The sequence below is a fragment of the Aulonocara sp. 'chitande type north' Nkhata Bay genome, linkage group LG5 (genome assembly GCF_057382095.1).
Source record: "Aulonocara sp. 'chitande type north' Nkhata Bay isolate Kocher_YH1m ecotype deep benthic linkage group LG5, A_spYH_male_GT1.1, whole genome shotgun sequence".
Taxonomy (NCBI): domain Eukaryota; kingdom Metazoa; phylum Chordata; class Actinopteri; order Cichliformes; family Cichlidae; genus Aulonocara; species Aulonocara sp. 'chitande type north' Nkhata Bay.
This window is the reverse complement of record NC_141348.1, coordinates 24,262,669-24,276,163: the sequence shown is the minus strand read 5'-3', so window position 1 is coordinate 24,276,163 and position 13,495 is coordinate 24,262,669. Positions and strand designations below refer to the sequence as shown.

Sequence of the window (13,495 nt, the reverse complement as noted above, 5' to 3'; positions counted from 1 at the left end):
AAATAATTACTTCAAGTTATTCCTGCAAAATGTGGCTGTGCACTTAGTTTTTCACAGACCCTGCAGCCCTGTGAAAAAGGTTTGTTTTTTTTCTACACAACTGCCTTTAAAGAAAAAAAAAAGTCCCATCTTTTTGTAAGAAAGTAGTTTTTCCAAGTGAGTAGAAAATCATAAGCACTTTTCCACCACTGAATGCTCAGTTTTTTATCAACAAAGAGATGATGCCTGGTGTTTGTTCATTCAAATGCTCTCTAAAAATTGGTGTTGCAATCCAGAAATGTTAATTCAACATTTAGCATATGTCATGCCACTCTGTTTTCACATTACTTATCACATCAGTGAGGAGGGAAAGAGATTCATTTTACGTAGAAACCTTTGACCCGTCATTTCCTCCTGGATCTGTAGCATGACGTCGTACAGCATTTACGGTTTGCCTCTTTCAGATCAAGGTGCACAAATAAAAAGCTGCACAGAAGTGAAGGTTGAACATGAAGCTGAAGACGAGGAATCAGGAGGAGTAATCGAGGTGCCGTCCAGCCCCACCTATAGCGACGTGTCCGTCAGCAGGTAAAACAAAACAAAAAATACAAACAATATTTAGAACCACTGAGTGCTGCACTGGACACCAGCATCTCAACCCAAAATAAACAGGTGCATCAGACACACCTCAGTCTCTTAGGGTTTCATTTATAACCAGACAGCGCGTGCACACAAGTGCCAGCAAATAATCCAGAAGCATCAGTTGGTAAATGGTAATGGCCTGTATTTATATAGCGCTTTACTAGTCCCTAAGGACCCCAAAGCGCTTTACATATCCAGTCATCCACCCATTCACACACACATTCACACACTGGTGATGGCAAGCTACATTGTAGCCACAGCCACCCTGGGGTGCACTGACAGAGGCGAGGCTGCCGAACACTGGCGCCACCGGGCCCTCTGACCACCACCAGTAGGCAACGGGTGAAGTGTCTTGCCCAAGGACACAACGACCGAGACTGTCCAAGCCGGGGCTCGAACCGGCAACCTTCCAATTACAAAGCGAACTCCCAACTCTTGAGCCACAATCGCCCCAAGCACACATGACAGCTAATGTTGAGCCCCCGCTTGTGACAAGACTCTATAAAGATGTTTTTCCTCTCTTCTCTGCTTTATGTTTCCGTGTGTGTCTCCTCTGCTCTTGGGTCTGCTCCGCTGGGCAGAGGAGACACAACTAAGATGAAACCGAGAGCAGCAAAACAAGTAGATCCGAGCACTGAGCCGCAATGAAACAAATGCAAATATAATACTGATTCTCTCTTTTAAAGCACTGCCTGAGCACTCCAGACTGGATCCTGTCATCTCGCTTTGCTATCATGTTCACCCTCTTAGTGGAAATATTCATCTGTTATGAAGAGAGGCTCGTATCTGCTTACATGTCTGTGGATCTGCTATCAAACCACAGGCCTGAGAAGCCTGGATTTCAACACACACAGAGGAAGCAGTGATGGGAATCAGACCGGCTCCAGGAATACATAAATAAATCAGTAAAGAATCTGATCTAAAAATGACAGTATACACACCCCATCCATGGAGTTTCACTTCATTCTCTTTACATTTCAAATTTCTTTTTGAAAAACTAGCGCGCTTCCTCCAATAAGTTCTACAAGCCATGATTTTTTCTTTATTTTTTAAAGAAGTCATTAGTACCATATTTCCAGAAACATTGCAGCATTTCTTTTCATGTTGCTCTTACTGCGTTCACATTAAATCTGTTGTTGGATTATTTTCTTAAAAATCCTAAAGGCATTTGTTTTGTATATGTCAAATAACACATTCTTTTGGGGGCTTCTAAGCTGATTGTAATGTTTAATTAGAACATAAAACGCACTGGTTAACATTAACAGTCAATTTTCTTTTTGTGACTTTTGCATTCAGATAGTCCAGATTAACTGACAAGTTCCTAACTTCTCTATAAAACTGATAATTAGCTGTTTTTCAGGTAATTAGATTCCCCCTCTCTCCAATCAAGTAGGCAAAAAGCATCGGTGTGGAGTCACGCAGGTGTTCAGTCTGGATTCAATTATAGCTTTGAATATAATTGCAAAGAGGAAAGATAACTGGCTGTCGCTAAATAAAGCCCCGTGCTGTGAGACTCGGGAAAGAGACAAGGTCCTTTGCCGCACAGTTATAAATGATGTTGATAGCCTCTTGTGTGTGCTGTCAGCAGAGTGCCGCCTAAATCAGACAAAAGTGCCTTTTTAAAGTTGGGCCGTTACTTTAAATTCATAATCCCTTTCAGCCTTTTTTTGTTCATTTGACACATAAAGTGAGAGAGAGATGTCCAACAATACAAATCCAGATTCATGTGCTACTATGTGGGACACGTCGCTAATGATGAGAGGTAGACTGAAGCTTTGAGAAATAAAATAAAGGATAAAAATGCAAGATTTCCACTTTAACTAAACAACAAATAACGTGTAGTTTCTGTAAAATAACATTACCTACAGATGAATAAGTACAGCCTTTGGTTAAATATGTATATTGAAGGGCTACAACAGTTAGGTGTACATTGATAATGGGAAAGAAGCCAGTGCAGCACTCGTGTCTCTATCCTCAGAGATCACCTGCTAACTAGAAAAATGGCTATTCCTAGCACACCGCAGACAGCTGAGGTGCTGTGAGTTAAAGATGAAATGGTTGTCATATTTTTATATAAGCGGGACGTACCTTTAAGGCTCCGCTTGTGAAGTGTGGCTTTCACACAAGGCTGACTTTAGTTTCTGTGCCCAGCCATGAAAAGTTACGTGCAATAAACACAGGCCAAGTAGCCAGTAAATGATAGTATGGGACCAGCTCTGGACCAATTTCCACTTCATTTTCTTTTGTAAAGCACCCCACTGTTTCGAGCTCCAAACCTCATCTGGAAGTTGGTCAGTAATGTTGAGATATGCTCAATGCTTCGCACGCACCAGCTTGCCAACAGGGACCTGCTGGTAAATGGCAGTGCCTGCCACTAGCACATCTTGAGAAGCACTTTTTTGGTTTGGTTTTTTGTGGGTTTACACACTTAAATAATACCTTTTGTCAGCTCAGTATTTGTATTGTTGGTTTCTCAGAGTGGCTTTGCATGTTTTTGTTTTTGTTTTGTTTTTTAGCTTATGCTGGAGTTCATCCACCGTCTGAAACAAGCACTTTTAGTTCCTCTCCTTTTAAGTCCACCCTGACTTTAATTGGCCGGCCCATGCTTACAGGAGATTTGAACAGTAGCAATAACTATCCAAAAGAGTTGTGAGGTATTTAATGGTGTTAGGAATGATCCGTGCCTTTAAGGATCAACAGCTTGGGGAAACCAAAGGAGCTCTCCAAGAATATTTAATATAAGTGGAGAGAGAAAGTTGCTTTAAGACCTGTTTGCCCTCAGGGAGAGAAAAGCCCAGTCTTAGGTTAGATTGTGCTTTTCAATGCATATTTTTTGCAGTTTCTTTTGATAAAACTTTAATTTCCTCCTTTTTGACTCATGCGTTCTCAGCTCTGACACCATTTCACATTTTATTCAAGTTAAAATTGCTTATCAGGGAGTTGGTGTGCCACATTTCTAAGGGGTGTAATGTGTAAATTTCATGGTAAAATGTAATGTAGTCTCTACTAGAGTTGTGTTTTTTATCCATTTAAATTTTTGTATTTTAGTCCGCATCACAAGTAATTTATCATTTTTTTAAGGGTAATCAATCATGTCACCGTTAGTGACTGCTGAGCTAACATGAGCTGACACATTTTGTTTTTAGACAGTCTTGATTTTTTATTTTATTTTAAAAGGGGGAAGATAATGTTTTTTCCAGTCACATTCTGTTCTTAATATTCACACTTGGCTTTCTAGACTGAAAAGGTGCAACTAATCACTTTGGACAATTTATTTTCTTTTTCTAAGCCATCAAACACATGAGTGGAATAATGCTTTTCACAGATCTTCCTCCCTGTTTCTACTTCTTAAAATCACAACAAGATGTGACTTGCAAATGCAAATGAAATCAAAGTCCAGCGCCTCACAAAACTCAAAATGTCACACAGAAACTAAAATACACGGCGAAGTCTGATGCACATCGATAGCTTATTGTTGGTTTACAGCGAGAACAGTAGAAGAATAAATCACGGCGTGAACAAAAAGCTTTTTGTGCCGGAGGTGTTGAACGTCCAAATCGGTTAATACGGCAGAGAGAGAAAAAGGCAGCGAAACATCCACAATGCATTCAATTAACAATATAATAGTGATATTGTTATCAGGGGTATGGAATTGTTCTTTATTTTCAGCGCCCACAGAGCATGAATGTGGCAGAAATTAGATCAGTTTATAGTTTATGCACCCCACCGATACAGCACAGCAGCCTGTTGTGTGTGCGAGAGGAACAGCAGCACATAATTGCAGACTTTTAGATTTTATATTCTGACAACAGCCCAAAAAAAGAGTGAATTTCTTTTTGTATCTATATTCAGATTTATGAAGTGTTTGCCTCAGCTTTGTGCAATACCGTCTAGTTTCAAATCAAGCCGGAAACTGAGGGTCGATTTTTGTTATGAAGTAACATCCTGGGTCTTTTTCACATTTTATTGATCTTTGCCTGTGATGGATCTTGCAGGTACAGTAAAACACACAGTGAATCTGAAATATGAGGTTTTATTGTAATCTCACATTTCTCCTGCAGGCAAGTTAACACAGATACAAGGCAAGTCATTAAATGTGTTTATTATTGAAACAGCAAGTATCCCGAATCACGGTATATCACACTTGTATGTTTTTACTATGTTTATGTTCAACATTTACAGTACTCCATTAGAGATTTCCCAAATGTAAACAGTTTAAGTGTTTCTCATTTAGTTTTAGTTTAAAAGCTGCAGGATTTTGTTTGTCGGGACAGACTCTTTGGATGTTTGTGTCAGTGTTTCTCAATCTCATCAAGATTGAATCTTATCAGACGTGAAAAGTAAAACGTGAAAATCAGCTTCACCTACGTTACGTTTTGTAATTTTAATACTAGTTGTGTGGACACTTGTTACTGTTGCTATGGCTTCTTGTGTTAGTGTGCATGTAGCCACAGTTAATTTATTGCCCTTTCTTTGTTTCCTCCCCTACAGTTCTATTTCTGACATCTTTGGTCCAGAACCTGCCAGAAAGTAAGTGATTACTTTGTTGTTGCTGTTGCCTAAATTTGATATTGTTCATCCATCTGTTTCTTTTTTTGTTTTGCTTTATATTACAAGTAATGTTGTATGTTAGCATACTGTTGATGTTTTTGTGTTCGTGTTGTACATGCAGAAGCGCGCACACACACAAACAAACGCACCCATGCATATATATACAGTAGAGTTTATGGGTTGTGCCAATGGAAAACGGCTTATTCCGCTATTGACGCTTGTTTTGAGCTTCTGGTGCTGACAGTCAGGTGACTGATTTACACCTGGTGTCTGCTCCAAGCATGCCACCCTCAGGATGGGGCCTGTGCCATAGGGCAACTTCAAGATGGTGTTCCACAAAAGCACGTTATTGCAGTATAACGTTCCAGTTCCATGTAACACTCAGTGGCACAACTTTTGTTCCACTTGATACCTCTGAAGGCCCCTACTAGCTGGTTTTTTTTTGTTTGTTTGTTTTTTAGCCAGTTCTAGTATAGCAGGAGACAGAAAGGTAGAACTTACTGTAATTTATTTTAAAAAATATGGTGCTGTCAGCTGTTATATCCTGAAGTAAATCAAGACCATACAGTCAGGTCCAAATATTTTGATCTGACTCAGTTTGGCCGCTCTGCCCTACCACAACGGATTAGAAATGATGCAATCAAGATGCAACTGAAGTGAAGACTTAGCTCTAATCCAGAGGTTTTGACAAACTTGCGCATAAAGGATTTATAGGCATTTTTACATGGCCGCTCCGCTTTCACTGGCTCATGAGTAATTGACAAATAATTTTATTACATGAATATAAATTCTTTGCTGTCAGTGACTGCCTGAAGTTTCCTTCCTTGAGATGCTTTGTCAGACTTTTCCTGCAGTGAACCGTTAGTTGATGCTTGATTGTGGGTGTCATGCAGAAAGCATGCTCGCTTGGGTTGAGGCTAATGGGGCCATAAAAAATATTACATTACAAAAAATTACATTTCTGTCTAAAGAATCTCTAGGGTAGCTTTAGGTCATCATCTATACTGTGAATCAGTATTTATCAGAAATAATAGCTCCATGCAAATCAGTCCTGGTATTTCTACCAACTTGCACATAATCAGTAAACACTGGTGACCTGAATCCATTGGCATCCATATATGCCCACGCCGTAACACTGCCTCCACCATGTTTGACAGATGTTGTGGTATGCTTTAATTGTGAGCCCTTCCAATCCTTCTTCATACTCTCCTTCTGCTCGCATTCTGAATTTTGGTTTGTAAATAATGGCATTTTAAAAAACTGGGTAGGAACAGAAAAATTTTGTTTATGGTCGAAAAGGATGAAGTTCAATGTGTAGACATAGAGATATTCATGAAAACGTGATGTTTTAAGGTTTTCTTTTCTCTTGTTATCCAAATATATTTACATGTTCGAAATAAACTATTGGATTCTAGTCAGTTCATCTCAGTATTATCAGTCTAAAGGGCAGATATTTTTTCTATTTTCCACTTAAATCTATTTATTTATTTTTTTTGGGATACCTGAAGTCTGCTTTTTGTGCTGACCCCTTTGTATTAAATGAATCTATTTTTTATCGTACTTTATTATACAGATTTCCACATTACAATTTCCAGATTTTTCTTTTCTTTTTTTCCCTCATTCTTACTTTTTCGGGCTTGTTTCTGTCATCTCTGTCAAGTGAGATTCAGCCTGAAAAGAACACCACATGCAGCATTTAACCCCCAAAAGACTCACATAAATAACAACACTTGAGTCGGAGCTCATTCACTTGCAAACCATGCACTAGGACACTGAATCATTCCAGGGTGGTGGTGGTGTTTCGACCACAGAGTTTTGCATCTTTCCTTCCTCTCCATGCATGTGTTTTGTGCTGCTTAAGTAAAATAAATAAATAAATAAAATACAATTAGAAAATGCAGTTTTAATGTATTTAATGCATTCACAGCTCTACTGTCACAAAGGTGATAGCACAAACATTTTCTAAGCTTATTCTCAGCTTTGTTTTTGTTCCTTGTCTAGGCTCCCCTCTTTATCTGTGTTTTTGACCCTGAAGTTGGGCTCAAACCTCCCAGTTTTCACTCCTAATCTTTTCGTTCCACATAACACTTGACTGAATGTAATCATAAGGCACTATTCTATACTGAAGTCGAGTGTTTTTGAAACAAGAGTGACAGGAAATGTTCTTCCATCGAGCATCGATTTATATCCATCCTCTAGTTTTTGTCAGACTCTGGAAAAATACTGAGCAAAGTGTGGACCAGTAGAAAAGTGATCGGCTTCCTACTGTGCTTACCGATAATCCACAACACCTAGAAGACGCCTCCTTACTCTTTTACAATGTCCATGTGGCCTTGTGACCCTAATTCCAATGCGGGAATATTGTTTTTTCCTTTTTATGCAGTTATGATTAAAAGCCTTGTCTTGTCTATGAATGTTGAATTATATCTATAGGTGAAACTTTAAGTGATTCTCCACATGAGACACTGGTGGCATCAGGGCTCCCTTTTGGTTTCTAAGCCATGTTATCTGCACACTTGTTGTGTAGGAGATTACACATCGTTGTCTGTTAATGTTAAGCATGATTCGTTAACGGGGATGTAACTTTAAGCTACGTGCTGAGCTGTTGAGCCCACATGGGGACACATGGTAGCAAAACATTGGCGTGGCGAAAGGTAATCCATAAAGGGAAACTGCCTATTTAGAAGTATTGAGTATTTACTCTTGACGTCTTCTGCAGACAACAGCGTCACTTCCCCCAGAATAAAAGATGGGAGTGTGAGTGAGTGTATAGATTCACCTCTATTCTTTTCTCACTATAGCTTTCCTGTAAACCTTTAAATGTTTGCTTCCAAGATGATTATATTTTAAGAGTAAGAAGGGTGCATTTCATTTACCCATCTTATTTAACCCTGTAAAGCTCAAACTATAAATTAAATGCCAGGGCTCTCAAAAACTCATGTTCTTGTTATTGTTTAGGAAAGGAGGAGAGAATTTGACTCCTAATCTTATCCCTCCACTTCCCTAAATGTAATCATATGGAGGATAAAATTATACAAAGTTTCCTCCTCTGACAGATTTAATTGACCTCTTTCACATAACATATTTTGATATGAATAGCAGGAAAAGCACAGCAGCGAGATTAGCGCTACTGATTTTGTTAATGATTGTGCAGTTTCACCGAGGTTGACTTAAATGATGTGCAGTTGTTTTCAGTTGCACATGTTCAGCTGACCTAATTTCTGTATGTTGCAGTTTGTGCTTTTGCAAAGCATGATAAATATAATATTTTGATTAATAATTTTCTGCCACGTTCTCAAATGAACATTTTGACTTTAATTTTGCCCGATCGTCGTCGGGCAGTAGTGTGAGAGCTTTTTGTTAGCAGAGGCGTGCCTTCTTCCTTTCAACATTCTTCCTTTCAAAGTTATTTTGAACTTGTTTTAACCCACTGTAATAAATTTGCTGGAGGGCTGTCAAGCCGTCTGTTGCCGAAGATAGTCGGGTTTTTTATTTCTTTCAGCAGCGTGACAATCAGTACGAATGCAGTACGAGGCTTTGCGTCCTCGCTCTCGTCAGAACGTATAGAGTCTTCTCCACATTAGTTGGTGATATTAAAGGGGCTTTTGATGTTAATTGACTGTATGAACTTTGGGTTAGTCAGATGCAAGTGCAAATAGGCATTCATCTTCCATTTTTAATTTGCAATGTGCATCATAACTTCTGTGGAAGGTTTTTTTTTTTTTTTTGGCTCGAGTAATCATGTCTGACTGGGAAATCACAGAATTTAATCTTGATTAAAATGAAGGGATTTAAGAGCCCATGGCCCCAATATTATGTGTTAGACAGAGGCAAAGGTTTGTTAAACTGTCGGAGTAGCACTTAATTTGTAGGTGAAATTAAAATAAAATGAGGTGTTTTGTGGGATGACAAACAGATGTGAGTGGATGTCTCGTTTTTATTTACCGAATGGGGATCTGTCAAAGTGTATCATGGCACGGACAAAGAATATTTCTGAGGGCCTGATGCTCTTCAGACTCATCGGGCAGGAAATGGTTTTTGCCAATAAGTCAAGCAATTAAGTACAAAAAGTGGAAAATCAAGACCATTGTCACCTTAACCAGGGGGTAGACGTCATACATGGTGGAATAGTTTCACAAGGGGGTCACACTCAATACTTTTGCACATTCTTTTCCTCAATTAATAAATAACCAAATCTTTTGGTTTCAGTTTTACGTTGTCAAAACATTACCGATAAGAACATCTGCTGACGCTCCAACCTTCCAAGCTGCTTGTTCTAATCTCTTCTGTTCACAAGACATTAACTAGCTGTCTCTAAATACTCATTCACAGAGATGTCGAGAGGACCCCAGGCCAAAAGCGAACATCCCACTCGACAGAAGACAATGCCACTTTATCGCCTGTTTTGGGAAAGCGACGGCGAAAAACGTAAGAAGAGACGAAGGAAAGGAGGGAAAAAATCTAAAGAAAATCCCACGGCTTCTGTATCAGCTAACTTTGAAGGACATGCACATTCCTTTGAACATTTCTTTGTACCCTGATTACGTTGCACTGGTAATTTCATGTTTACAAATAAATCTTTGGTCTTTTTTACAGTTTTGTCTTTTGCAATATTCTGGTCAATGTCCCATTTCTGTTGTTGCTACCTGTTTGTGTTTTGACTCGAATCCATAGTTTGTATTATTGCATGTTTTGCTGCAGATTTTAAGAGCAATAAACTAATAGAAACATTCAATATTTTGACACAGGAATACTTTGTATTTTACATCATATACTGCCTTAATGCTTTGTGGCATAAATTCAATGTGCTGAAAACATTCCTCAGAGATTTTGGTCCATGTTGACATCGTGGCATCACACAGTTGTTGCAGATTTGTCCATTTTGTTGATTTCCCATTCCATCGCATCCCAAAGGTGGTCTGTTCAAGGCTACAGTGATCTTATTGTCATGTTCAAGAAAACAATTTGAGATAAATTGAGCTTTGTAACATGGTGCGCTATCCTGATAGAAGTGGCCGCCATAACTTTTGTACAGCCAAGGTGTGCCAAGAAAATATCCCCCACATCATTACGTTATGACCTTCACCAGGTTGAACTGTTAATAAAAGGCAGGATGGATCAATGTTTTCATGTTTACACCAAATTCTGACTCTTCCGTCTGTATTTTGCAGCAAAAATTGAGAATTTTCAGATCAGCTGTCATGATGTGAATTGTTGTTTTTTTCCTGTGCTTAGCTGACAGGAGTAGTAACTGGGTGTGTTCTTCTGCTGGTGCAGCTGCTTCAAGGTTGAATGTGTTGTTGCTTGAGTTACCGTTGATTTCTTAACAGCTCAAAGAATTCTGAAAGGAAGGGTCTGGCATCAAGGCATTTTAGCAATGTTCTAAATGATTCCCAATTTTTGTATCCCCCATCGGATAGCTAGGTTTCAGTCTTGTTTACGAATCTATTGTTTCCATCTTCAAAATTTCCTTCATGAGTTTCCAAATCCTGTTAGGGGCACTGTCCTGTGTGATTCCTCTGTCATTCTCAATTTTCAAAGTTTACAACACATCTGTAGCTTTTTAAATTGATTTGTTTTCGTTGAAGGAAAAGTAACCAGGGTTGGTGTAACTCAATAAACTCAGCGCTCGCAGAAACCTGAGGTCAAGGCAAGAGAGAGTGTAAACACTTAAGAAGAAAAGGTGGTGTTTATGTGCACATGCATGGGAGACTTAGCAGGGAAACATTTGGGAGCTGACCTTGATTGAAAACAGAGCTAGCCCGGAGTCAGACACATGGTTCTTCCGAGTCAACCGTCTCACCCCTCAGACAAAGCAGAGACATGGCCAGACATCATTAGGCTCCGGCTGAATGGAGGGAAATGAGCATTAAGCCACACATGCCTTATCTCACTGCATCCTTATTCTTTCCTTTACAATGATGCATTTTGTCATTGGGTTAATTAGCATGAGAGCAACTGCTCTTTCAAATAACAGGAGAGCACTGAGAGGCTTTTGATCTCAGCCTGGATTTAAGAAGCAGTGAAGCAGGTAGTGATCTCATTGATCACACATACCCATTGTGTCTGGCAAAGATCCAGACACCTCACCTGAATGACAGTCACCTTACTTGCCTGTGCCTTGACAGCAATGTTGAACAGGATATTTATCATCTGTCTAACACAAGGTGAAAGAGATTTAAAGGCTCATAAATATGCAGTAAATATTATGATGTTCCTCTCTGGTCCCAATTCACATTATTCAGTCAAAATGACCTTTGAGTGGTTTTTGTAACTGTCGAGGTCCCATCAAATCACTTAAGGATAACCAATCTTAATGTCATAGTTACAGATCAGTCTGAATCTAAGGCAGCTCACGTACAGGGGCACATTAATCCTCAGTGCTCTGCATGAACCTCTCCACCTCTGGCTGTAGCTCACTTTAAACTCATCATTGATAACAACAAATTATCCATATTCAGTGCATTTCTGGTGAAAATTCAACATTTGTTGAAATGGGTATGAACATTATTTTCTTACTCTGCAATTTGTATTAGCATTGCACTGTATATTACATAAGACTCACTGCAGTAAATACAGTTTCTTTGGCATAAGTGCTTCATCCTTTTTTGTACTTCTTACTTTTTGTGATGGAGTTTCTTGATCCAAAGCAAAATGAAGCTGGTAGAATTACAGGGTTTTAGATGGAGCCTTTAATTCAGCTGGAAACAAGTTAAAATGATTCCTGTTTGGTTTGGGATTCAGGTAGATGAAGAAGCATTTTCCCCTGCCTAATTTCTTAGATTTTTGCAGATTTGTCACACTTACATGTTTCATGTTACATACATCATCGTGCATCATCAAACAGATTTTAAAATTAGACAGCGATAACCAGGGTAAATAGAGAATGCAGTTGTTGTTTTTTTTAAAGATGATTTCATTTATTAAGGTGAAAAAAACGCAATCCAAATTTACCTGGCCCTTTGTGTAACAGTAATTGCTCTTTGAACCTAATAGCTGGTTGCATCACTCTTGGCAGCAAGAACTGCAAAAAAGCTTTTGTGATAACTAGCAATGAGTCTTTCACAATGGTGCGAAGGAAGTTTGCTCCGCTCTTCTTTGCAGAATTGTTGCAGGTTACTCGAAGAAGCTATGTGGCTCTGTCCTTCTGTTGACCCTTAGTGGTGTTCTGTTATTGTGCAATAGAGAACACCATATTTGACAATAAGGGTGTTGTGCACATGCCACAAGAACACCCTAGGTTACAGGCAATGATTTTTGTCCATGTCTTGGACACTGGGGTAAAGAAAAGGGCTGAGCTGTCAACTGATCACCAACTGAGGTTGAGTTAGGTCACCACCAGGGGACGGACCTGGTTCCAACATATTGTCAGGGTGAGCTGGGAGCATCTGGTAGAGGCCCCACTCTCCACAATAATCAATTCCCGCCTCTTGCAGAGCTTTGATTGCATTCTGAGGGAAGCTAAGGACATTGAGTCGAAGTGGACAATGCTCAACACCTGCATTGGTGAAGTTGCTGCAAGGAGCTGCAGCCACAAAGTAGTTCCCAAAACCAGATGTTGGACACCAGAGGTGAAGGAAGCTGTCAAGCTGAAGAAGGAGTCTTATTGAGCTTAGTTAGTCTTGGTTAGGCAGTGTGGTGTGGGAAGAGTTTGGTACTGATTAAATGTTCAGATTTGACAGTTTTTTATACTGCAAGAGTTTTGACCTTTTAAAATCTTTAACTCCTGTTACAGGTACTGCAAAACATTAGAGACTATCTTCCATTGTTCCACTGCTACAGTGGGGCAAAAAAGTATTTAGTCAGCCACCGATTGTGCAAGTTCCCCCACCTAAAATGATGACAGAGGTCAGTAATTTGCACCAGAGGTACACTTCAACTGTGAGAGACAGAATGTGAAAAAAAAATCCATGAATCCACATGGTAGGATTTGTAAAGAATTTATTCATAAATCAGGGTGGAAAATAAGTATTTGGTCAATAACAAAAATACAACTCAATACTTTGTAACATAACCTTTGTTGGCAATAACAGAGGTCAAACGTTTACTATAGGTCTTTACCAGGTTTGCACACACAGTAGCTGGTATTTTGGCCCATTCCTCCATGCAGATCTTCTCGAGAGCAGTGATGTTTTGGGGCTGTCGCCGAGCAACACGGACTTTCAACTCCCGCCACAGATTTTCTATGGGGTTGAGGTCTGGAGACTGGCTAGGCCACTCCAGGACTTTCAAATGCTTCTTACGGAGCCACGCCTTTGTTGCCCGGGCGGTGTGTTTTGGATCATTGTCATGTTGGAAGACCCAGCCTCGTTTCATCTTCAAA

General features: G+C 39.5%; 1 protein-coding gene across 5 annotated transcripts in view; it reads left to right on the top strand.

The window, feature by feature from the left end:
* Window positions 1-13,495, top strand: part of rad18 (RAD18 E3 ubiquitin protein ligase) — a 45,768-nt gene that overhangs the window by 19,104 nt on the left and 13,169 nt on the right. For 2 of the 5 annotated variants that reach the window (XM_086292348.1, XM_086292347.1), the window contains 3 exons: window positions 444-567; window positions 5,113-5,151; window positions 9,505-11,707. In XM_086292348.1, coding sequence (XP_086148474.1) covers window positions 444-567; window positions 5,113-5,151; window positions 9,505-9,604 — 263 coding nt within the window. In that variant the 3' untranslated portion in view covers window positions 9,605-11,707. The other 3 variants (XM_086292345.1, XM_086292349.1, XM_086292346.1) reach the window with 3 other exon arrangements.